The 27,096-nt window shown below is 39.3% G+C and overlaps 1 protein-coding gene across 6 annotated transcripts in view; it reads left to right on the top strand.

Moving 5' to 3' along the window:
• The window catches only part of FOCAD (focadhesin), a 134,268-nt gene that overhangs the window by 78,406 nt on the left and 28,766 nt on the right, over window positions 1–27,096 (top strand). For all 6 annotated transcript variants that reach the window (XM_042804595.1, XM_042804600.1, XM_042804599.1 and 3 more), the window contains 8 exons: window positions 3,498–3,686; window positions 3,944–4,065; window positions 14,948–15,040; window positions 17,234–17,322; window positions 19,447–19,488; window positions 22,865–22,973; window positions 23,476–23,592; window positions 25,379–25,617. In XM_042804595.1, coding sequence (XP_042660529.1) covers window positions 3,498–3,686; window positions 3,944–4,065; window positions 14,948–15,040; window positions 17,234–17,322; window positions 19,447–19,488; window positions 22,865–22,973; window positions 23,476–23,592; window positions 25,379–25,617 — 1,000 coding nt within the window. The remainder of the gene's footprint in view (window positions 1–3,497; window positions 3,687–3,943; window positions 4,066–14,947; window positions 15,041–17,233; window positions 17,323–19,446; window positions 19,489–22,864; window positions 22,974–23,475; window positions 23,593–25,378; window positions 25,618–27,096) is intronic.

Raw genomic sequence — 27,096 nt, forward strand, 5'->3', positions numbered from 1 at the left:
CCATTCATTAAATACTCCGTGCACTGGAGCCTGAAGTATGTGCAACCTCACCTAGAGAGTGTCTATGCGCTAACTAGTAAGTTCTGGAAGCTTTGTGGGGAAGACTGACATAACCTTCTTCAACAAAAGAGAGTGATGTATCTAGACAGAAAACTCAAGCTGTGTAATAGATGCTGAGGTAGACAACTTACCGGGAACATGGGAAACAAAAATGGGCTTTAGGGAGAACAGACTGAATAAAAAGATGCAGCCACCACAGACTAGTAAAAAACACACATGCAAATTGCTTGTTGAGCAAAAGCTTTAGTGACTAGCAGCGGTGGTTGTTGTGATTAATTGCTGCACTGAAAGGGTATGAAACTGCATTCATGAGACAATGTCCAAGATAGGCCAACAAAGCCTCTGTTCTGTTGCAGCTGAATTTGTATCAGCTCATCTGCTGGAATCCTGCTGTTACACCTTATTGAGACTAATTCACTACTTCCTTAGTGCTTAGAAGAAGGACCAAGATGCTTTTTAAGAAGACAGTCTCTGTTTCTAGGAGCTTTCCCTGAAGTCCTTATCAGAGCACACCAAGTCAACTGACATTTCTAAAGGAAGTTTAACTTGCTGCTTGAAATCCCTCTTCTTGCTTTTTATTGCTGATTCCTTAAACTCTGGATTGGTGCTTCTTTTTCTTTACCTCCTCTTCTTTAATCCTTGCAGGAAGAGGAAAATTTTTAGGTATTTTCAGCCTCTGCATGCTTCTTCCTGAAGAGTTGAACACTTAATACTATGGCAGCTGCAGTTAAAAGGTTCCAACCAGAAGGTGGGCTTGGTGCTGTCATTACTGTGAGAAACAAGCTTACGTATATCAAATAACAGTTTTATTTGGGGACAAAGTCAGTGGAGCAAAGAATACAGCGCTGGGCACAATGGCATGCCCTGCCCCAGCAGGGGCTTCTTTTTATAGAGCAACCAGGAGATTTCATTGTTTAAGTGAAAATGGCTGGTTTTCTCCTCTTTACACCTGCGCAGTTCCTTTCTCTTTGTTTCTCCGAGGCTGTCTCTCTCAGTACTTTTCCAGTGTCCTCGGTGGGGGTGTGGGATTTTTGGGGGGGGGGGAGTTGGAGGAGCGTCGAAGTCCAGGTTCTTCTTCATCAGGAGTTCTTCGCTCCCTTGTCTGCTAGCTTCCATTCTTCCCCAGGCCGTCCCATCCAGGTTGCCCTTTACATGACACCTAACCACAGACCACTCCCACCATCCTCTCGCTTGCCCAACTCCCCACAGTGCCCAACCATATGCCTAATTTGTGATCAAAAAAGGCTTGCTTAACTTTTATAATTTCAACAACACTAATTTAATAACACCTTTAGCCTAACTCAATACAAGTAATTGTTTAATTACTTTTAGCAAAAGCAAAATTCTTCTGTTATTTATCACAAAATCTATTGAATTGTGGAGGTTTTTTCCACAAACCTTCTCCATCTCTGTGGGAGGAAAATGTCTAAGCTTGCAAACGAATCTCTGGGGCCTATTTCTGCAACAGAGCTGAGGAAAAATTAGGAAACAAAGTAAACGTAGACTTTCTATGGCAGTTGGTTGGAACATGCTGCAATTCCAAATTACTATAGATGTCTGCACATGTGAAGCATTGCAAAATAAAGTTTTAGGTAATATTTTCTCTCAATCTCCATTAAAACTGATTTGTCATTTATGTTTCCATGTTGTGTCAAAGCATTAGCGTCCACAGGGTATCAGAAAGGGTATGACAGCCTTATTTTTTATTTTAATAGTTTTTCATTCCAGGTGCCTGAGACTTGTCTGAGACCTGGCAGTCATAGAATTAAAAATAATCCCATATAACAAACTATAAACTTCTGACAACAACTATTTAATTTTTAATAGTAGTAGTAGTAGTATTGAGAGGTGTATCTCTGCAGGAAGGATGCTAAGAATTTTGTTCCTGTGATGTTAGTTACCTCTTTTGCTCATTCAGACTGATTCCAAGCATTAAAATATAGTATTCTATCATTTGCTGCACATCTAGGTGTTTCATTAAATTTATCCAGATTTTCCAGTTTGAGTTATATCTGGCAGCCTACATCTTTGGGTTGTATCTCTTGCCTGAAGAATTTGTTTTGGATGGCTTATAAGTATTAAGTCCTTTGGCATAAATAGCAAGTGCAATAATATGACAGCACTGGTATTACATGTGCTAGGGTGTCTCTGTCAGTGTGGATGGTTGCCAGCAGAGAAAGAGCTGTCCTCTTTCAGAGAATTTCTTCTCTGTTGCCACCCTAAACAAAAAAGCTTTTATAAAGGTCTAGAACAGGTAGGTGAATAGTGTTTTCATGTCAGTAAATTTAGTTTTGTTGGAAGAGAATATAATATTTAGGATTGGGGACAAAGATTTATAGTTTCTGTGTGAATCACTGTAGTGAAAACTGCTAACTGCATTCTGAGGTTTTTGCTTGAGGAATATTGGCATTACAGGTGGGGGAAAAAAAATCTCCCAATGTAAGTGCCCTTTCTGCCATAGTACAAAAACCTATCAGAATTAGACTGCTGCTCCACTATAAAGTTGAATCAGGAAGGAGTATTGCTGAAAGTCATGGGAACTTTCTGCAAATAGGAAATATGAGGAAGTTCCAGCATAAAACTATTTTATTCAAGCTGCCATAGGTATTTTTTGGACACAGAAAGGATGAGTTTTGTTTCCTTTATCCTCTAGTTCCTAACCAAAATGGGACTGCATTTGATTTGGGAATTTTTATGCCAAAGTTTCAGGCCTAATGTGAAACAGTTGTTATAAATACCCTTAAAACTTCATTGTATAATGAAAACACTAACAGTCTTGTAAACATAGCAGGTTTGAAAGGTGCTGGTACAATATTGGCTCTCAGTTATATGGTCATAAAACCATGCAGTAACATACACGTACATAGATGGTAGATACAGAAACAAACCTTTTTTCCTAATGTCTGCCTGTAAAGGCTGCTTCAGATTGACTTCAGATTGACAAATGAACAAAAACTTTGTGTTAATTCTGTATAATTTTAAACCTGGTTAGACTATAAAATGCATAGCTTGAGAGCACAGAACTTCATGAACAATTTGATTGCTATGGGAACAGAAATCAAGGTAATACTTCTCTCTCTCTGCATGCCATTTGCATATACACGCTCTGTACCCATCTACCCTCTTTGCATTGTTCTTCTTTTAAATTTCTTTAAGAACAACCTTTTAGAGACAATATTTTTCACTGTGATAAACATCAGTTTTATTTCTCATTGTCCTTCTGTCAGCATGTGCCAGTGTGGTGTCAGAGAGACTTGCTAAGAGTCCGCATTTCTTTGACCTTGAGCTTTCATCTGAATGTGTCATACCTAATTTATCTAAGCATATCTCCCCTGAAGCACAGGTGTCATTTTGGGTTTTCCAGGGTTAGAGGTCTCTCAGTCATCAGACTCTGACGTTCCCTTTCCTCTCTCCTCATTTTCTTGCACTTTATCCAGCATTTGAAGAGTTTGCAGCATCACTTGTGAAACAGGAGATGACCAACATGCCCCGTGGTCTGTATCATTCTGCCTCAAGAGAAGCGATCATGCGCTCAGACCAGGGGAGGACTGTGGCAAGTGTTCCATACTTCTTGCTGAAAATGTATGAGAGGAGCAATCAACCAGGCATGACCGCAGGACTTGCAGGTAAGCTATCCCTTTCCTGAAGTTAGACAGAATGCATGCTTTGACCCAAAGATTCCTATGAATCTGCGAGTGAATCAGTTTAAGAAACACTGATGTATTATGCCACTTGCATATGCTTACATATGCTTTTAAATTGTTGGCTTTATTAAGTTAAGTTTACTTTGCTTTGGGTTCTCCACAGACTTAGGCAAGACTTCTGAATTATTAGCATGAATATTGGTCTTGACCTTTCTTTTTCCCTTCACTCCCTCTTTAAGCTGGCATGTTGTTGTGTTACGACCTTCCGGTCCATATGGGTGAAGATGGCAAGCCTATTAATCGGTTTCTGGTCAGCAGAAGACATAAGTTCCAGCAAATGTTGGTGGTCCTCATTCATGAGGTAAGTTGCTGGCTTTTCTTCCATTTTCAGAAGTATTGTACTTCCTCCCCTTCCCCCGTCCCTTACTACCTCATTTGTTTATGCGAGTGTCCTGGGTTGAGTGAGTGGTGGAGTTCTTGGTGGCAGGGGAGGGGGCTATCGGGGTGGCCCCCTGTGAGAAGCTTCTCAAAGCTCCCCCAGCTCCACGTCAGCTCCACTTCTGTTTGGGAAATTGAGCCAATCGGCTGTGCCTCTGCGATAACGTATTTAAGAAGGGACGTGGTGACGGGCAGTGGGATTTGTGAGGAGGAGTTGCTGCAGCTGCATGAGTACCAAGGTCAGTGGAGGAATGGAGGAAGAAAGGGGGGGGGAAGTGTGCCGGAGCAGAGACCTGTATCCTGTGGTGAGATGGCAGGGCGGCCCCCCCCTGCCACCCATGAAGATCTACGGTGGAGCAGACATTGATTTACAGCGTGTTGTTCCTGCTCAGCTGATCAATGTGCTGTGCCCGAAGAAGGCCGCGGTCTCATGGGAAAAAGGTAGCCCCGCTGCTGTAATTCAGCGCTGGGAGGATTGCAGCACGCGGGGGAGTCCCACGCCAGAGCAGCTCGGGAACGGCTGCAGCCGTGGGAGAGAATCCAGTCGGAGGAAGTTAGTGACCCATGACGGAGCAGTGTGGGGAACGCTGCAGCCCATGGGAGGAATTCAAGTCGGAGGAAGTTTGTGGAGGACTGTCTCCTGTGAGAGGGGGACCACAATGGAGCAGGGTGGAACAAGTTTTGGACACTCCCCTCACCGAACATGAAGGAAGTGGCAGCACTGACTGCACCCCCCCATTCCCTGCCCCTGCGCCACTGGGGGAGGAGGTAGAGATATCGGGAGCAGAGCTGAGCCCGGGAAGAAGGGAGGGGTGGGGGGAAGGTGTTCTCAAGATGTGGCAAGGCTTCTCACTGTCCTACTCTGTTATGTGTTGTTAGTGTCTGTAATAAATGTATGTTCTTTTTTTTCTTCCCCTAACGAGTCTGCCTTTTGCTCATGATCATAAAAGGGGGATTTTCCCCCATCCCAGTCCTATCTCGAACCCCAAGCCTGGTTCTCTGTCCCTTCTCATTGCCGGAGGGGAAGGGAGAGAGAGCTGCTGCATTGTGGTTGGCTGTCAATCAGGCCCAAACCACGACAGCGAGTTATGAATTCGTATCAGCTAGCAGTGGCATGCATGAATGTATCAGAATTAACTAAAGTTGCTATGAGGGACAACTAACTTTAATTGAACATGTAAATACTTTTTCTAAAGTGTTCACTGCTGAAGTACCTCTTCTGAAAATCAGTAGAACAAACAGAAGCTGACTTTTGCCTTTATCTGCCTTGCAGACTACTGTAACTGTCTTATAACTCTCATGTGTAACCAGTTGTATGTGAAGAGCAGATCTGAACAATGATGGAGCGCTGGGGAAATGACATCTACACCTTGCTAAGACTTGCTACTTTATTCTTTCTCTTAAACGTTTCAGCTCCCTGACCTATCACGCTTATGCCAGTGAAACCATGCTGTTACCTTTGGCGTGGTTTTGGAAAAAGAGCATGAAATAAGCCCACACTTAACCATTACAGAAAATAAGGTGCTTGTAACAAAATTTTTCAAGGTGTTTAGAGTTATGGTAGTTTTATGGTTTATATAAAAGTTGATCTTTGAAAATTTTGGAGAGCAGTATAACAAAATAAGTACTTAAACTTGATCTAGGGAAATAAGTGTTCCTTTCCCAATTTTATGCCATTGAGAGTAGTTACTAACACAAGTGGAAGTGTATTGATCTCTTTAAAAATTCATAAAATAATTCTTTTAATACATTAATTTTGTATTGCTGCAGAGGTTAATTACCTGCATCTGAGGGTGAAGCTTCTGCTCACAGGGAGTAAGTAAGAATGTATGAATTCTATCAGTCTGATACGAGCAAGAGAGCATAGATAAGGGTAAAAAACAACTTCAATAAAGTTTAGATTGTATCTTAGGCAATATGTCCAGAAAAGAAGACAGTGAATTAATATCTAGACATTTTAAAGATATATTTTTTTCCACCACACAGCAATACCAATTCCTGTTCTGTTTTTCAAGGATAGAAGAGCTTGAACAGTTCCATTACTCCTCCTTTCTCAATCTCATGTGCAGGCAGTTTGGTGCTATTAAGATAATCTGATTGTATGCTGTTTTATAGAGGAGCGTTTTCTTCAGAGCACAGGATGGATGCTGTGGTGACAGCGAATCAGAACTGTGTAATAAAAGGAAGTGTTTTATCTAACACTCATACTATACTTTTTGCAGAAGTTGTAAGAGGTAGTATGAATGAGATACGAGTTGCAAGTGGGAGTGTGTTTGAGTACTGATTTTGGTTTGTGACTGACAGCCAAGAGACCTGGAACCTACCTGCTGTAAAATTCCTTTATGATGCTAGTAACATCACTGACACCAAACACTTTCCGTTACCAAGTAAGTACAGCACAGGGTTTGGAGAGTTTTCTGTTTACAAACTGAAAGCCTGACACAGAACACAGGTGTCTGCAGTGGAAAATGCATGGGGGCTACATTCTGATCCTGTGATGCATCCATGAGGCTCCCTCCTGCCTTTGCTTTTAGGGCCTGCTTGTTCACACTGCATTTGTACTGGTTCACTTCCGTCATCTCTTCGGAACAAACGAACTAGCTCCCTCTCTAGCAAACCTATCTGCATAGCTTGTCTGATGTTTCCAGTCAAGCGATGTGAATATGTACCACGCTGAAACTGACTGCTTCTACCTAGCGCAGTCTTACAGCTTTGTACCATCTCTCAAACACTTCTACGTTCTAGCATATACATAAAATTTTTATCTAACTTAAAACATCTTATAATTTTTGTCCTTCTGAACTGAAAAGACACAAAAAGTAATAATCATGTCTTTTGGCCACAGAGACACCACATGGATCACAGCAGAAGTTAGGCCAAGTGGTGCAAGGGCAAGAGCCAGTCTGCAACAGTTGGACTGGGGTATAGAAACCTTTTCCTGGTGCTGTGTTATGAAGGCAGTGTCAACAGGGTTATGAAGTACTTCAGATGGCAAATTCTCTCAAACTAGTAAAAATAAAAACCAAAATCTACCTTTAAGCACCGATCTCAAAGTATCTAATAATGTATTCAGTTTTAATAGGTATTTGCCATCTAGACACCTTTACTGGTAAAGAATGAAAGCAGAAACTGGAGATAATACTGGTCATCGTCACAGGAGTATGCAAATAACTTAATGGATGTTTTCTAATTACTTGGATACTCCAGTGGAGAACACCAGAGGAAGTCCACAAGGATATTGCAAAATATGTCAGAAGAGCAGATTTAGAGTAACTAGTTAAGAGTGAAGCATGGGCTTGCATAGCATCCAGAAAGAAAAGCCCTGCCTCCTACATAGTTGCATCATGGGGACCTGGGTTTAGTGCCAGATGTTCTGGAGAAGACCATATTTAGTTATATTATAGTAAAAGTCATGTAATAAAGTGTCATATAAGATCACCTGTTGCTCTACTAAAGGACCAAATACCAACTCTGGTAAAAATATTTTTTACGTGTACTAACAGTGATTATAACATCCAGCAGCACATAAAAAATTTGCTTTTCTTGTGCTAACAATCTACCTTCATAGAAACACAACCTTAAAATAGTTTACTTGACAAAGCCTGGGGTTTTTGTTGTATGTGGTAAACAGAATGGAGTTAGTGAATGCATATTAATGACTACAGACAGAAATAATTTTATTAACTATCTCAGTATTTTACAATGTCAATTGATTCAAGGTGTAGTAAAACTAAAAAGAAATCCAAGTATGTTTGAAATATAAACCTAAACACAAAAGACCTTCAGACAGTCCGAACTGTACCCTTTTAGTGAAAATTCTCAGTAACTATAAAATTTTGACCAAAATATATCAGTATTTCTGTTCTCAGCTTACACTGCTTTAAAACTCAAAAAAGTTTTTTTGCTGCCTTTCTTCCCCTTGTACATAGAGACAGTTGGAGTTAGGGTTGTCAGGAAAAAGGTATTTGGGCCTTTGGATAGACCAGAAAAGTCCCTGGTCTTCTCTGATATAATTTCGTGCTTTAGTGTTTGTTTAGCCCTCAGCTTTTTTCTGAGGAGCAGAGTTTAACAGTAAAAACAGGGAGCTTAAGCCAGAAAGCTATCAAATAGGAGTATTGATCTAAGAAAATTGAGTTAGTAGGATTTAGGCTTAGTTTTCCTTGCAGTAGTTATAGGAATTAACATGTTTTTGCAAAGTCATTGCTTCAGAGTTCAACATAACACATTAAGCAGTTTTCTTAGTGGTTTTAAATTACCAGAGTGACATTTCTTTGCTACTGCTTTGACTCCTTTTTATTTTAAGGGGTGGGGGATGTTAACTCTAATAGTGGCTTAAGTAAGAAGCGTCTCGTTAGAAAGAAGACTTAAAGTTGCCTTTCATGCACTGCAGTCTGCATATAACTCTGAGAAAACTGTGAGGTGGACATAAACACCTAGAAATTACAGTTAATTGGGAGACAGTAAACAGCCATTTATTTCATTCCTCAAAATCCCCAGCAGTTGGCATTTCCTTAGTTAGGGATTAGCAGTCATCAGTATAATTGCCATTGTGGGAGAATAATGCTTCTATCTCATCAGTGATCTGATCTGTGTTCACATCTGTAGAATATGAACATACAGGTTGCATATCTGTCTGTATCTGCATCTGCTTAGTTGCCATTATTACAGTTAGTTGTTTGAGAACTGGGATGTGAGGAGGGGCTCGAGGGAACCAGTATCATTTTTGTGAAATTATGTGTAAAAGTCTGATGCCCGAGATTCTGCCACCAAAAAAAAAAAAAAGTTACACGACGTTTGTATGCAGAGGAAAGAATTTCTTCTTACATGTTTAAAAGTCTGTAAAGCATACAAATAACAAATACCTGGGTTTATCTGCCATTGAAATCTAACAGTAACAACAACAGTAAAATGGTAATTTACTGTTAAACCTTAATGGGCCAGACTTACTCTACCTCCTAGGTGCTATTTTAGCTGAGGGATTGGATGCAGCTGTAATAACTGTCATCAGGATCAGATTAAGATGCAGAAGGGGTTTTTTTGATGTTAGTTGAACTGATATCTCATGGAAGGCAGAACATATGTTTGAGAAATAGTGGTATATTTCAAATGCTGTATTGCTCTTTGTTGGTCACTGGTGACTTGAAAGAGGAAGATCATCTTTCCCCAAGGAATGGAGATGTGCTGTTTGACTGATTATTAAATAGAGCTTGTTAACCTCTCTTTGAGAGGACATGTAAGATACTGTAGTCACAGTGGTCAGAAGTCACACAGACCATGGATTTTCTTTGTTTTCTCTATGGCTGCCTGGATCATACTATACAAGAAGTCCCTGAGGTTTATCAGAGTCATCTGGGCTTGATTAGGTAATAATTACCTGTGACTATTTCAGTTTTTGGAGTAATTCTTCCTAGAAGTTTGTCGGAGTAATATGTTACCAGCTTCACTTACCTCTGTTGTGAAAATGAATGTGGATGAGTGGTCGCATACATTCACATCATGTACCATATGTTTTGATGGTTCTGTAAATGTATGTTTTGGGTTAAAATTATTAGGCTTTCAGCTATCTACCCATCTTTTCTTTCTTTAGTGGAGATGAAGAAAACAGTTCACAATACATGCAAAAAGCACAGAGGCAGCCTGCTTTAGGCACACAGATGCGGTAAATGGTGTCTTTGACGGTCTGAACTGGTGCTGTGTTTTTAAAATAAAGGAGGTCTTCCCTTTGTATTTTTCTCAATATTCAAGTGCTTGCTTTGTGTTGGAAATAGTGCAATCATTTTGCCATAATAATTAGTAATATTTACAGGCACAATTGCAAAGTTGGATGCTAGTGGTGAGTTGTATCACTTGAGTTAAATACTGCTCTACAAATAATAATCATGTTAGGTGCTCTTTATACTCATGGAAGAAGCATTCCCTGCTTCTATTTTAAGTGCATTCATTAGATGTGCTATGATGACATGCATCTTTGAACAGTAAAGTGAAAAGGTCTTTCTGTACAAGACTTTCCTAATTTGATTTTGATGTAATCAATAGATTGAATGACTTACTCAAATCTTGTACATGAAGTACCTTAAGATGATAACTGGACTTTCTGGAACAGAATTCGTACAAGTCTTTCCTAATTTGATTTTGATGTAATCAATAGATTGAATGACTTACTCAAATCTTGTACATGAAGTACCTTAAGATGATAACTGGATTTTCTGGAACAGAATTCGCTGTAGTGTATTCTTCTGTGCCAAGGTATTTCAGTGGATGTAATTACTACTAGTGGTTTCCACTACTGAATTTGCTGTATGTGTCTCCTCCAGTGATATGGTATCTAGAAAGTTTGTTGACAGATTTTTCTTTTTTCCTCCTCAGTTTAATGTGCCTTGGAGAAAGATAATTTTTTTCTCACATAGGAATGCTAGGGGGAAGGGTTTGGAAATGTATGCATGCAAATATGTTAAAAAGAACCTCTAAACAAAATTTGAGATGAAAAGAGATGCTACTTCACTATTTCATTGATACTGATATGGATATGTAATGTTAGCTTTATTTATGAAATCGCTGAAGCTGCAGTTTATATGTCCCATATGTGAGAAGGACATTTAAAAACATACTTAAACATTTCACTGACAAATGGGTATTGTCTAAAACACATTTTCACAGCCACACATTTGCTAGAGATGAGCTGGATGTAGGTACCATGTGAGTTGGCAGGGCTATCAACCTGTTGTACTTAGTAAACAGACTTTCTGGGATTCCCACTCTTCCTGTTCTACAGCAGATTTTAAGATGGTCCATAATTATTAATGATATCATAGTTTCTAGGTTCTTTGAACAGTATTGTCACAACTGGGTACCTAAGGAAGTGATAGAAACATGCTTACTGTTCCTTAAATTTGTTTTGTGTGCCCTCTGCTGGCTGTGTGTCAATGCCAAACAGGTGATATACAAAGTTCTGTGACAGCACAGAGGCACCAGTGCTGGAATAAAGCTCATGGTATTTGATTTTTATTGGTAGTGCACTGGAGCAGGGAAATGAGATTCTGATTTCATTTGAAATTACTTTCCAGTCATGCAGAAGCATTCAAAACTTGTGCCATGTGTATTCAGAAGTGTTGAAGTATGGGAGTAGTATCTCCTGTGGTTTGCCAGCATTCCCTGTTGGATTTTGGCCAACATAGTCTATGCTTGTGTGTCTTTTCAGGGAGACATGTCCTTCTTAAGCATTGATCAGCAGGCTCAAATTACTTGCTCCTACCTCAGTCTGTTTCTTACTGCCTCAGATGTCAGGCTGCAGCTTTTCCTTGAAAACTACTTGGCAGCCTGGTCTGGCTATGCTGTCTCCTAAGAACATTCCAGGACCAGTGTGGCAATGTTTCACAACCACTTGTCATTGGTTCAGAAGTCCTTTGAGTCTCCTTCCCTGTGCCTCCTACCTTCCCAATGTCTTCTTACACATTAATTGCACACTCAAAAGAATCTGAACTTCACTTATTGTCAGCTTTGTGTATGCTTGCTAGTATTAGTTAGCAGGTGCTTAACGTAGTTTACCACTGTGTGTCCAGTGATAAAGGAGAAGTAAAGACTGCTGGTTTCCTGTACTGAAATAGCAAGTGTCAGCACTGCTTATATGATAATCTTCAGCACTATGTCCAATCATTTTCAGGCATCGATTAATTTTATTTGAATGTTCTTTCTTATGTGAAGATGTTCTGTTACCTCTAGTCTTCCTCTCATTCCACATATCTGTAAAATGTTTACTGTGATGAAGAAAGTTAATTAATCAAAAGCTGCTCAACAGTTTTGTTGATCATCAAGCACTTCTGGAAATATTTAAAGAAGATGGGCAAGGTGTTAGTAATAAATTCCTAATTAGGCCATGTTGTCTAGTTGTTTGAAATGCAACAATACACCTAAAGCATTGTGTTTCCTGCATGAGCACCTGAAATATTTTGAAGGCCTGCTTTTACTCTGCTACACAAATGTGGATTACATGGTGAATTTCATAGGTCACCATGAGACCAGACAAATCTAAATGCATGAGTCTAAAATAATTTCAGAGTAGAAGCAATGGAGTTGGCTGGGATTGCTGTGTATACCTCGGGAACCTAGGGCAAACAATTCTGTCTGAAGCTTTGACTGCTTATCAACTTGTTGCAAGAATTGAAGTGCAGAGATGAGTGGTGTGTGAATAAAATTTTGGCTAACAAGGAAGGGCTGGTGTTACTGAGTCATTTAAGGATGAAATTTACTTTTTTTCTACAAAGTGTATTTGTATTGACTGTGGGGTGGAATAGGTAATCTCTTTTGATTGGTTGATTTAGATTGTCTTTATTTGTATAGATGTATTAGTACTTCGGCAAAACTGTTTTAAGTTCACTACTGGCAGTGTGCATGAAGTTTTAGCATTGTCTTTTGTTTTTTGGTATAAAATCCATGTAAAGAATATTGACTGCTTTATGTAGATCATGAGGAGCATAAAACAGAGGAAATGAAGCAGGAAAATTTAGGAAGATAATCAACAGGCAAGGTATCCTGGTTTTGCCTGGAACAGAGTTAATGTTTCATTTTGGTAGCTAGAATAATGCTGTGTTTTGGATTTGGTATGGGGTTTGGCATGAGAAGAATGCTGATAGCACTCTGAGATTTCAAGGACTCTCCAACTCCCCATGTCTTGCCTGTGCGCAGGCACACAAGAAGTATGGAGGGAACACAGCTGGAGCACAGACCCAAATTGGCCAATGAAATATTCCATATCATGTAACATCATGCTCACTATATAGAGGAGGGGTGGGTGGGAAGGGGCTCTCTTGCTTCCTGGATTGCGAGGTCTTGGTACTTTGGGATCGCTAGCCAGGAACGAGCTGGATATCAGTCAGTGGGTGGTGAGCAATTGCATTGTGCATTACCCATTTATACTTTCTATTATTATCACCGTTTTATTTTAATACCATTATTAAACTGTTTCTATCTCAACCTGCGAGTCTACCTTTGCCCCTCCAATTCCCTCCCCCATTCCCAGGTGGGGGGAGGGTAGACAAGCGGCTGTGTGGTGTATGGCTGCTGACCAGGCTCAAACCATGACACAAGGGGAGTTCAGTTGTTTATCTTGGTTAACCATTCTGTCCAGAGGAGGCCAGTGAAGCATGTGATGAAGAAAGGAGGGTTTTGCATACCTTGAGGCACAGAGTGGTTTATGTGTTAACAGTGATGAGTCTGTGTAATAGAATAAAATAGGAGGAATAAAAAGGAAGAATAATAATCTTCTGGGATTAAGGCCAAGATTAGATACTCGAGGTGGGCCTTGCACAATTTTTGATCACAGCTCACATGTTTTAATTTAGAAAGTGCAGACCTTAAACAGCAGATACTGAGATATATCCCATCTCATCTCAACCTGACATGTTTGCCTTTCCTTTGTTAAGAACTGATTGCTCTGGAAACTGCTGAGATTAAATAATTTATTTCCAACGGAGTCCAAATGGCTGCAATGACATTTTTCATCTTTTTATTAGAGGCGGAAAGTAGAAATAATTGGATGGGAACAAGAAAAATCAATTTGATATGCCCACCATAGAATATGATGAGATATAACAATGCACACCCATCATTTTAATTATGGACCTTATGTTTTTTTGTGGGTCTGAAAAAACTGTAGTTTAAAAGGAGAGGACACCTGAACTCCTATCTGACTTTAATAAAATGTTGTTGCAATTAAGACAGTTGTGGAGAGAGGGAAATAGAGACTCTTCTAGTTAGCTATTATACACATTTTTTGTGAATTAATATGTTTTGATTTATAAATTTCATAACATGAAAATTGTGAGGAGAGAGGTACATATATGAAGCAGGACACTGATGTCTGGAAAAACTTTCTTGATGGCCTTGAATTTGTGACCCATTCTGTTTAACTTACCACTGTAATTACTTCATTAAGCTACCAGGGGCTAGAAAATGGCTTGTTACTGAGATCACTTGACTTCATTTTCATTTTTCAACATGTTCTGAAAAAGTCTTTGAGTCAGTTTGCTGCGGTGCTTACTGAAGAGAACAACCTTGAGCTCCTGAGGAAAGTCTGTGCACATACATCAGATTGGTTAGTTGACTGAGTTTTTCTTTTGTTGTGAAGTTGAGGCTGTCATAACAGTGTGGGATTTGGAGGCAGGCAGGGAGAGCTGTTGCATATTTCTTTAAACTGTCTTTGATGTGGTGTTGTTTTCCTCCTGTTAGTTCTATACTGGTGCTTCCTAGAAAGAAATTTCGTGATTCCCTTTTTGACAATTCCTTTCCTTAAAGGAAGTTTGAAGTATGTACTTGAGTGTAGTTATATATACACCCCAGTCATGGATACTAACTCCTTTTGAATAACCTCCCTTGTATTTAGATCGTGATCTGCTTGTATTTAAGTGTCTTTTGAAAGCTTTTAGAAGCACCCAAGATTTACAAAAACTGTCACAAACATAAACTGCACTAACATCTTTGTTACATAAGTATTTTTGTCTACCAATGCTACTAAGTGTTGTGCTTACTGCCACGTATAATTCCACTGCACTATCTGGGATCAGTTGTCTATCCAACTACCTGAAGCAACCAATTTTGTCTGACTTGGGTAACAAAATTGAAAGTAACTTGGTGTGGGTAAAGCCAGAAAGGAGAACAAAGTATATTATCATTTTAGTTTCCTACAGCCATGTGTACTGTCCTGTGGGCCTGAGCAGATGATTGCCTGCAAATCACAGGTTTGAGAACATACATTCTGTATATGTAAGATTTAATGTAATTATTTCTACCCTTTCTGGTGTGTTGCACAGGTTAACATTCAGCCTTCTGAATGGCACCGCTCCATACTGCTGCCACAGTCCTGGTTAGGATTTATGAGTCGAACCTATAGTGCAGTCCTGCAGGTAATTTTGTGGTACATGGTATTGTGCACATTAGTGCTTATCCAAGTGGTATGAATTTTATTTTTACCAGCAAGAGCATCCATACAAGTTACAGTAATCTAAAAATAAGGCTTGGGGTATTAAAATTTACAGAAACGAAATAAAAATAAAATGAGTCTTCAGTTAATGGAAGCACAATCTGGGATACTTTGTAGGAGTATAACTTCCACTTACAGTTCAGGTTCTTGCAGTCTTTTTCCTGTATCAAGTTGCAGAATGTGTCAATTCTTAGAATTTTTAGAACGTGAAATTTTAGTTAGAGCTCTAACCTATTATTTTGGATAGGAATTTTGTAATAATAGTATCACAGAGGAGACAGGAGCTATCAAGGAATGATTCATTAAATAGAACTTATCTTAACCAGCATGTAATGCTGTCACACTGTGAGGAACTGGTCTTCTGATTTTTCCACTCTATCTAATGAATAGGAAATGTCTTAAAACCTCTTTCATTAGGTTAACTGACCTGATACCTAGAGCAATGTAGTGTCATTTGGTTCTTCAGCAGGAAAATGATCTAAAAAACTTTTAACAAATAGCTGCCTTCTAGAAGGCTCTTTTTCTGCTACTAGAAGGGCTTATTTGTTAGTATTTCCAGGCTACATCAGCTGTTTTCAGTGTGAGCAGCACAGGTTGCTGAGCTAATTCTAGAAGCTTTGACTCTTCCTTGTTTTGCTGTGTAGCAGACCATATGTGCTTCTAACGTTTTCAAAACAAGTTTTATCTTGGCCATCAGTAAAATATCATTCTAAGATCCAGCCCCATTACAAAGCAGGCAGCAGCTATTCAAATTGTAGTTTTAGGTTGTAGCTACAGAGGGGGCCATTGTTGCTTGTATTTAATCACTTTCCTATTTTGCTTCTTGTCTGAGTCAAGATTTCACCAGACTTGTTTCTGAATGCCTCTCTAGGATTTTGTGCTATTTTACAGGGCAGTAGAGCCTATTTTATTGCTTCTGAAGTCCCTCACTGGAGACCTAGTATCTTTACTTACTCCTTATACTTCTATAGTACAGTTCATCTAAGATGGCCAAAAGAGAATACAGTGTAAGATGAGTAGTCTGGATAGTACTTCTGAACAGCTAGTAGAGTAATCATTTCTACAGTTGGGAGGCAGATGTTCGTAGAGTCCAGCTCACCAAAACTGGTGTTTGTGTGAGGATTTTTTTCATTTTGGATACCTGAAAGTCGTCTTTTTTTTTAATTATGTCTACTCACACGCATAAGCATTTCTGCCAGTTTGTGCATTCATCATGTTTTTGAGACTGAAGTCAACCTCATCATGATGATCATACAGGTCTTGACTTAGTATATAACTTAAATCAATATTTACATGTTTGGAGAAATTGCAATAGGTTTTTGCATAGGTTTTTATGCAGCCTTCTCTTTAGTCAGTGTGCTGTATATGGTACTTTAATCTCTGTGGAGTCACCTTTTGAGTGACATTTGGATGTGCAAGATTAAGTCTCTTGTATTCTAAGGTTTTTATGCGCACCCGAACTTCAGGTGTTCGTTACCTGAAAAATACAGTTTATGTGCCTATATTTTTCACTTAAGGCTCAATAACCTATTAAGGAGCAGTAACTGACAACATAAACAAGTTGAGATGTAGTCACAAATTTGGAGACTGAACGTTAAAGCAAAGCTGCTTAATATGTTTAGATAACAATTGTTAGAGGCCTGAGTCCATATCATCTCCTTTAAGGTACAGAAAGAACTATTCTAGCAGGTCTCAGGGAGGTTGGAGTCATCAAAAGTGAAAGGATGAGGAATTCTGCTTTAAGTAGTGAATCAAGAAAGTGATGTTTTGCTTTTAGAATCCATTTTAGCTAGCAGGCTTCTAAATGTCATTCCTTGCTTGTTCTATCCCTTCCCAAGGGAACTTCTCTCTTTGCGTGGACTAGGAGAGATGTTTCAGTATCCAGGGCTGTTTTTGTCATCTGTAGCTTGTTTTCCTCACTCAGAATAAAACAATATGAATTCTTTTACTTAATATACTGTGTATTACAGTGGGATTCCATATGAAAAGCAGTCAAGTTCACATATGAAATAGCCTTCAAGTGAAAGGCTACATCCTTTACATAATTGTTCTCTGAAGAATCTTATGATGATTGGCCATGTAAGATCCATTTCTGACTTACTCTGTAATTCTGCAGGGGAGGCAGGCAGAGCTGGAGATGCAGTTAAAACATGGAAAAGAAGATCCTGAAGAGGTGCATTACAAACAGTTTACAGCCTGGCTCTGGTAAGGAACTTTCTGTCTGCTCTTGATCACTTGTAATGGCAAGTGAGGTGGCAGAGGAGGGCAAGACTTCAGAGCCTTAAGTTTTGCAAGTTTAAAGACTGTATGAACACTAATGAAAAAAAAAACCCAAAACACAACCCACCACATACAGTGGCCGAGGGGGGTAGCGGGAAGGTAACTGTAAAGATTCCCATTTGCATGGGTTCACAGGTACCTTCCCCTCTACAGTGTCTGATACTTTGTAGGGTGAGCACCTGGAAAAATGGAGAACTGTATTTGTTTTATGTTGTGTTAAAGCAGGATTATGCAAAGAGCAAAACTTACTTGTATAAACTAAGGGAGTTGTCTCACTGAAAATGGCTTCAGAAAAGAACTGTAAGCAATGATATGATGTATGTTGTAGTGAACTGAGACACACCTCAGTTCTTGAAGTAAATTGTCAGTATTTGGCTGAGGATGTTCTTTAAAATATGTGATGCATACCCTGAGACATATGCTCAACTACTTCTGTTTCAGTCAGCTGAGGAGTGTGTCTCAGTCTGTCAGGATTTAGTCATGTATGTACATAGCCAGAGGGACAAGGTGGGAAGTGAGACACTTCTTGGGGAGAAAGAACTACATATCCATGGACAGTACAAGTATCTGTTTCTGTGCTTGTTCTTAAATGCATTGGGAACAAAGTATGTACAAACAAAACCACAATGTACTTTGCCTGTTTCAGTCAATAAGGTGTAAGTCCCATGCAATAGAAATGCAAAATACCTGTCTTTTTTTTTATTCCAACTAAGTCTAGATTAAAGGGTTTCATAGTAAGATCCAGAATGATATGGTATTGTAGAAGAGATGTAAGAGTGGCACAGTTTTCCATTGTTAATCTCCCCAATCTCTTTCTTAATGGGGTATAAAAAGAAAACATTTTCCAGGTGAAAAGAATGCCTATAGCAATACTGGTTTTGTAGATTTCTCCTGAGCCGTTCTGCTCTATTTCCTAAATAGTGTTAATGGAAGCTATGATGAAAATGAACAGAATTCTCTTTAACAGTAGAGAAGTCAAAGCAGTAAGTGAACTGGGAGACCGATACTAGCTTTGATCTCTCTTCCTGTTCTCCCCTAATTTCTTGGTGCTTCAGGGCTCCAACTTCAGTACCCATTAAGCATTTGTGTTGCCCACTGGATTTATCCTGATTGTGTACAGCTTGATATCAACTTTAGTGTTAATGCTTTATTGTGTAAGTACTGTGCAATTTTGCATTGGTATTTGCCAAGTTAGTGTAAGCGTTTATAGCGTAGGTGGGCTTGAAACTGTGTGCTAAACCAGTGTGGTTATGAAGGAAGACCTGAGTAGGTTTCTTTTAAACCCTGAGTATAACTCAGTCTTGTAACTTATGGCCCTATTTTACAAAGCATGCCATTTTAGTCTTCTAATCACATGTTGTAGAACTGTGATTGGAGTGTATGTTTTTATGTAGGATGACAGACATGACCAGGATGGTGTTTGTAGTATAGAGGATCTCTTTCGTCAGCCAAACTTGTCAGTATAGAAGATTCAATGTATCTCTGCTTTCTGTCTTGTTATGAATGGAAAACTAAATGAATGCAGACAAGTAGCCTATTTTAAATCAACTACAGTAATGTGTAAGAAATTGTAACTACTCTGATGGCTCTCATTTAAATGGATTCATGTTACGATACTGCGTAAAAGCGTAACAGCCCGTAGTGATTTCCAGAAGTATAGTAAGTGTTGGATAAATTGTTGTGGTTGTCCATTATAAAATATTCTCATTTTATCATTCTAAGACATAGCACAGTGATCTGGAAACTTAAATGTAGCAGTTCAAGTAACTGATTTATGGCTATTTCATGAACCTGCAAGGTGGAATGAAGTAAAAAACCACAGTCCTTTATAAAACATTGGCAGTGCACATGAACATAAAGAAATGTTGGGTGGTACATAAGCACTTTTATACTTTTAATGCTTGTGATTAATTTGCACTAGATCTTCTGATAGCTAGATGAGATAACTGTAAACCTAGAATGGGCACATGTAAGGCATAACAGGAAATCAGTTAAGTTCATGCTATAGTATAACGAATGTGATGGAGATTCTTTCTGTTCCTGTTGCAGGGTCAGAGATACATTGACTGATGTCATCAAACATGCTTCCAAGTAAGAACTGCTAATTTATTACAGATGAGAATGAGTTCTCTTTTGTGGCAGAAGATGTAAGATAATATTTTCTGCAATTGATTATCTGCCAATTTCATTATTTCATGTGACTGCTGTTCAGGAAAAGAACTCTGCCCCACCTTGTGCTTTGAGACTTTTACCACTGACTGTTAGAAAGGCTGATGTCTAATATTTTGAGTAAAGCCTCAGTAGTGCTAGATGCACTCTTAGTATGTACTTTTTTTAACTGTCAGACTGTTTGCCTCAAGTAGCTTCATTTATCTAGAAGCTGGCTGGTCTTTATTGAAGTATGGGCTGTCAGAACTGTCCCACTCTCTGTTAAAGTGCCTTTCTTGCACCCAGATGCCCCCAAAGGCACAAAATTACATGTTTTCAGATTGTGACAGGCGTGTTCATTTGCTATTAGAATTAGCACATGGCTTTCAGGCAGCAATATCTTAACCTTCCTTCATAGGCCACCAAGGTGGTGTGACTTCTTCCTTTCACTCTCCACTGGCAGCTAGCTTCCTGTCATGATTTGCGCTTGGTTAACCTGAAATTGGCTGCTTGCACAAGGTTAAGAAAAAGCATCAGAAATAGTGAATCCTCATAAGAAATACTTGACATCTTTATGATTTGAGATTTTCTGTCAGTGAATGAATTACAGTGAAATCTCACAGACTGTTTCAACATTGGTATTATTGTAAAGGTATGAAAGACTAGTTTGAAATAATTCTGCAAGTCGAGAGTACTGGAGATTTAATGAAAACTTTCCATAAAGGTTTGAACTTTTTCCTTTTTTAACTTACCATTGTTCAGATATTTAAAATATTCCCAGCTGTTCCATTTCCTTTTAAGTCAGTACATCTTGAAGGAGTCAGTTAAACAGGAATGAAATTGGAGAATCTGTTTGATATTTTAGCTACTCAATAAATACCTGTGTTAAGGTAAGGTAGTAGAAGGAGATAAATAAAGAAGGAACAACATATTAAACTTTAAATATATGTCGTGGTTTAGGCCTTATTGGCAGCCAACCACAATGCAGCACCTCTCTGTCCCTTCCCCTCCGGCAATGAGAAGGGACAGAGAGCCAGGCTTGGGGTTCAAGATAGGACTGGGATGGGGGAAAATCCCCCTTTTATGATCACGAGCAAAAGGCAGACTCATTAGGGGAAGAAAAAAAAGAACATACATTTATTACAGACACTAACAACACATAACAGAGTAAGACAGTGAGAAGCATTGCCACATCTTGAGAACACCTTCCCCCCACCCCTCCCTTCTTCCCGGGCTCAGCTCTGCTCCCGATATCTCTACCTCCTCCCCCAGTGGCGCAGGGGCAGGGAATGGGGGGGTGCAGTCAGTGCTGCCACTTCCTTCATGTTCGGTGAGGGGAGTGTCCAAAACTTGTTCCCCCTGCTCCATCGTGGTCCCCCTCTCACAGGAGACAGTCCTCCACAAACTTTCTCCGACTTGAATTCCTCCCAAGGGCTGCAGCGTTCCCCACACTGCTCTGTCATGGGTCACTAACTTCCTCCGATTGGATTCTCTCCCACGGCTGCAACCCTTCCCGAGCTGCTCCGGCATGGGACTCCCCCGCGTGCTGCAATCCTCCCAGCGCTGAATTACAGCAGCGGGGCTACCTTTTTCCCATGAGACCCCGGCCTTCTTCGGGCACAGAACCTTGATCAGCTGAGCAGGAACAACAGGCCACATATCAATGTCTGCTCCACCGTAGATCTTCATGGGTGGCAGGGGGGGGCCGCCCTGCCGTCTCACCACAGGATACAGGGGGGTCTCTGCTCCGGCACACTTCCCCCCGCCTTTCTTCCTCCGTTCCTCCACTGACCTTGGTGTTCACACAGCTGCAGCAACTCCTCCTCACAAGTCTGACTGCCCGTCACCATGTCCCTTCTTAAATATGTTATCGCAGAGGCACAGCCGATTGGCTTAATTTCCCAAACAGAAGTGGAGCTGACGTGGAGCTGGGGGAGCTTCGAGAAGCTTCTCACAGGGGGACGCCCCGATAGCCCCCTCCCCTGCCACCAAAAAACTCCACCACTCACTCAACCCAGGACAATATATCATACTCTGTGTCTCAGAATTAAAGTTATGACTTTGCCTGTAGAATTTCCTGAGTAGAACTAGTTGAGGTAGAAGCATTGCCTAGTTTGGGAGGGAGTAGTGAATTTTCATTAGGTAACAGCAGAATTATTTCCTGTGCATAGATCACTTCTCTAGAACTTCTTGTGTTTACTGACTTTCATTTAAGAAAATACTGGGTCTTTTCCCCATATTTTCAATAGAGTAAGACACTGCTCTTTTTGCTCCTGGGACTTATTAGGATGATGATTTTTACCTTCATTAAATTTAAAGCATCCAGCTTTCATGAGTGTGTAGAATTAGAAGTTTCTCTGAGGTACGTCATGAAATATATCCTTTTATAAATTGATGATTAACAACAACAAGGGTTCTATACATAGATTAAGATATTATTTAAGGGAAGAGATACAGCGAGATTTCAAAGAACTTAACTAAGCACATAGTTGTAATTATTTGTAGGTATCTCTTATCTGAAAGGAAATAATTTTAGTGTTCCAAACAAGAGAAGTCAATGACATTCCACTAAGACCTGTGTATCTTATTTTAAAAAGCAAACCAGAAATCCAGAAAATATTTTTATTGTGAAAATGAGATCTTTGCATCTGGAACAAATGCCTAAATTTGTAGTGTAGGTGTATTTTTACAGCAACAGTTGAGGAAGTTTTTAGAAATGTAAGACTGATGCAAATAGGGTAGTACTGTACTGGTCTAGCTTAAGACTGTAAATTATCTAACACACTCGTATTGTTCAGCTGCTACTGTAAAATGAGTTCCAGCAGGATTATACTGCAATATGTTTTTCTGGAAATGACTGGGATATTGACATCTATCTTTTCATGAAATTGAACATAGTTATATTCTCTTTCAAAATTTGTAGGTGGCAGATATTTTTTCTTGAGCTCCTTAAAAGTAAAGGTTTGCATTGTGCTAGAAGTTAGTACTCTTTGAAACCTGTCATTTTCCATGATGTTAATGTTTGCATAGCGTAGAGGAGTAGTTCAAAACTTTTTTTATTCAACTTTCTGTTCTAGGCTTTATATAAAAGACAAACAAGAAAAAAGACTGAAATGCTTTTCTCTCCCATTCTTTCTCTAATTCTTGAAGCTGAAATGCAATAGACTCTTGCTGAGCTAGAAGACAGCCCAATAAAGCTGCTAGGTCCAAAGGCCTTTCCTCCTGGACCACATGTAGCATAATCTACCTGTATTGAGATACATATTTTGTTGCTTACATCTCTATTACACTTCTTAACTGTTCACGTTTTTCTGTCCAGAGACAGCCCAGTGGTGAAAGGAAACTCTATTTTTGCCTTAACTGGTCTTGCAGTTGCTGTAGCCAAACATGAAAGCAGCCTTTCCTCAGACACTGAATGGATGCCTGAGGTGAGTCAGTCTGGGAAAGAGTCTTTATTCTTAATATGGAGTATAATGAAGCAATATGACCAGGTGTTCAGGGGGTTGATAAGTGTATGTGAAGTACTTGATATTTTGAAGTTAAAATTTCACCCTGCTCACTGAATGCTGTATGGTAGCTGCTGTGTGATCTATTCAAAAGCAGTTAGAGTGTGTAGGTGCCTTCTCGCAAGAAACATAATGACTAACACATTTTTTGGTTTTGACAGATGAGATAGAGGTCTAGTGGACACTGAAACCCAGCCAGCCTCTTTTCTCATAATTTTTTCTTTCACTGAATAGTGCATAATCAAAAGTAGTGTCTGGAAGGTCAGCACTGGCAAGTAAATCATTCTGCTTACTGTACATAAGAATGACAAAATAATCTAATTCCTGATGGATCATAGCTGGAACATCAGCTGCTGAGCTTCTGTTCAGGTAGGACATGATTTAAGAAAAAATAACTATGAATATTTGGATTTGATTTTTGCAGACTGAACCTGATTTTCTTCCGACAAAACACTGGATTTCTATGGTCACAGAGACTCTCTTTAGTATTGTGAATAGCCGCTATCACCCTAAAGGTGAAATCTTCCCTTGGTTCTACCAGGTATGTGTTGTGGTGTTAAAGGCAAGAGAACTTATCTGTATTTCATACCTGGAGTTCTTAGTGTGGAGTTTCCTGGTTCTGTTGCCCTGTGGTAGTTGTACTACAGAAGAGTCAGAGCTTCTCTTGCTTTTGTTCTTTCATTGTATTTTCTGCTTATATCTGTGTTTGCCTTGAGTTTTTGTCTATTACCAAAATAGTAAAAACCACGTGAGTATACATGAGAGAAGGAATTTTAAAAACAAAAAAACCCTTCAAAATATATAATGTTAGGCATGTATGTACAAAACAAAACCTTCTAATATGAACAGACTCTCCTCAGACCACACTATCAATCTGTTGAGTGATTCTGACAACATTCTTCAAGGCTCTGAAATGCACACTTTCTCAAAATCTAATAGTTATGGAGCCAGTGATTCTTATTTTACAGTACCTCTTGAACCCCTGAGGACCAGTAGAAGTTGTATCATATGTGCTTGCAGTGTCATAACCACCTGAAATTCTCAAGTATCAGGCAGTTCTTAAGTAGAACCTGTAGACCAAATGAAAGCTCAGTATATTCCTTAGGTATTGTTAACTCTTGATTATCTGTGGTCAAAGCAACCAGGTTGCAGATTCTTTGTGTCATGGTTGAAGGAGGGAACTTGGGTCCTAGAAAGCGAAATACCAGCCTCCTCATATATGGTAATATTTTCTAACCAGAACTTCATTAACTGTGTTTAGTCCAGTAGTGAGATGTTAGTGTCAAAAAGCTGAAAATTACTGATTCAGCTCTGTCATGAGACCCCTGTCATCACTGATAGAGGACATAGATGATCAAACCAAACATTGTGTTAAATAAATTCTAGACTGGTTGGATGTAAGGAGGTTCAGCTACTTGGTTGACACTAGCAATTCTTGCCAAATTGTTCTGTGAGTCCTGCCTTTGAAAATAATGCTGTTTTAAAAAGGTGGCTTTGAGATGAAACAATGTGACAGTGTTTAATTTCTAAAATCCACTTAAAAAAAAAAATTAAAAAGTCTTATGCCTGTAAAATTCTAAGGAACACAATAGAAAAAATCACTGTCTCATAGAGTGCCTTCTATCCTGATGGGATTTTTTTCTTTTGCTTTTCAGAGTTGCACGTGGAAGTTGATAAATATACCTTAGGCTATTACTTACAATCAGTCCATTGCTTTATCAGTAGAGGTAGCTGTATGGATTTTACCTTTCAAAATAGAAAAGAATTAAAAACATTTGCAAGGGATCTTTCTTCTAGAAGGCATCTCAACTGGTTAACTTGCAAGATCTCATGATATTTTGTCATCCTAGGTGTTATGCTTCTTCCAATTTGCTAAATTCTTGATCTGTTTTAATTATAAAAGTACATTAACATCGTGCTGATTTCTCTTTGCCCTTCAGATCACACTGCTGGATATTTTAACAAGGAAGGTGAAAACTAAAATAGACCAATGTATTTATGTGCAGACTAGCTGTTAAATTCTAGTTGCATCCTGTCTTATCCTTTGTTTACAGTTTCATACTTAACAATCTTATTACACTTAGAAATTATATTCTGAATTACTCTAGTTTTGCAATGCTTACAAGGTAAGGCAAATGGAAAAGTTACCATAGGCAATTCCATTAAATACTATTTATTGCCAGACTACAGTGCATCTGTGCTGCTGTTTGCTGTATAGGTATTTACTGTAAATTCCTAAAGTGCTGAGTGTTACTACCTGGAAAGGATTTTTCTTTCTGTCCCCCGAGAGGAAAAGGAAAAAAAAAATATTCTTTATGTTTTTCTAGAAATCCTATTTGGGTGAAAATACTGCTAGTATTATAGCTCGTTCCTGTGCGGCCACAGCTTTGTCTCTCCTGGTGCCAGTTTTCATTGTATCATGCAAGGAGAAGGTTGAGGAGGTCCTGAATATGCTGACTGACAGGTTACCTGGGAAACCAAATGCTGATGAGTCTCAAGCTGTTCAGATACACATGGGCCTTGGTTTGGGGATGTTTATCTCACGTTTGTATGAAGAAAAAGTCAGGTAAGGATGACCATATGTAGTGTAGATGTGCAAATAACCTTTTTCCTGCGTGTGGCCTTTAGGTCTGAGGAATTTAGTTACAAGTCATAGGCAAATGATTCTGGAGGGACTTTGCAATGTTTCTTAAAAGGTGTTTTTTATTATCAGTCTGCACCCTCCCACCCCACCTATACCCTCCAGTGCTATCCTGGGTATTTTGCCATACTTGCAGTATGAATGATTAATTTTCATGTGCAAAGCAGTCAGCTAGAACTGCCACACATATGCTTTTAAAGGTGACTAGCTGCCCTGGGAGACTTAATTGTAAAATAATTCACAGTTCTCATCAGTTCCTTTCTAAGTGGTGCTCTGGACACTGGATAGTGTCCCATCATGTGTGATAAGCATATGGGGATAGAGCTACAGCAGAGGCATTGTAATGGGCTGTCTTTAAGGTGTGCTGTTACAGCTATGTTGGCAGCAAAGAGGTGTTCTGAAGTTGGTAGAAAACACCTCCTTTACAGAAGGGTTGTCCTCAGCTGCAAATTTCCAATGATTACAGAAAAATTAATAAGTAGGTTTGGCTTCATACTCCTCCAGCTTCTTAACTACAAGGGATTCTGTCTGCCTATATACACATAGTAAAAGTTTAATTGGTGCACAAGTACAGGTATCAAACAGATTTGGCTGTCAGTTTTTAATTTACTCAGTGGAGCTAATGTTTCCAACGTGCCTGCCTTTGTTAAAACACTGTGTGGCATTACTCTGTTCTAATCTCCGTGCTTTGGTGTCTGGATGCCTTGCTGCCCCAGACTCAGCCGCATCATTTGGGGATGGACTATCTCTGGTTGATTAGTCAGTGATGACAACTGAGATACATACCAGCATTAAAAAGCTTTTAAAGAGAATGACATTAGATCAGCTTGGTATTTTGGAGTATGTGAATCTTTATTTTGGGTTTTGGGGTTTTCTTTGTTTGTATGGTGAGGGGTGTTGAAATTGATAAATTTATCTGAAAATTTCTTATGGACTGTATCAGTTTCTACTCTTCCACTGCCTTGCATAATTTCTAAAATTAATCTCACACATTCTTCCAAGTATTGACTTGAACCAACAGGAGAACTTGTAGAGATGTAGCTATAGCTAATATCAAATCATTGAGTTTGCATTAAAGATGTCCTGTTCATCAAGAAGACTGTGTACCTGTTTTGTAAGAGCAGAGCACCTATGACATCTTTGGAGTGTGATATAAATGCTTCCTTTTTTTATCAGTAAGTTAGGCAAAGAGATGGAGAGATTGATTTACAGATCTAGTATCTTAAAATGTCATGAATTTTCATCTTAGAAATAGTTACAGGTCTATCTGAGACTATGTTCTATCAGTATCCTCCTACTGTCAGGCATGTTTTACAAATCCTGGGAGCTAGATTTCTTTCTGGGTGTTGTAGCAATAATGGTTGCCAGTTAAGGTCTGAATATGCTTTTATTATTTGTATATGA

This window comes from Tyto alba, unplaced genomic scaffold (assembly GCF_018691265.1).
Source record: "Tyto alba isolate M040663 unplaced genomic scaffold, T.alba_DEE_v4.0 Super-Scaffold_42, whole genome shotgun sequence".
Classification (NCBI taxonomy): domain Eukaryota; kingdom Metazoa; phylum Chordata; class Aves; order Strigiformes; family Tytonidae; genus Tyto; species Tyto alba.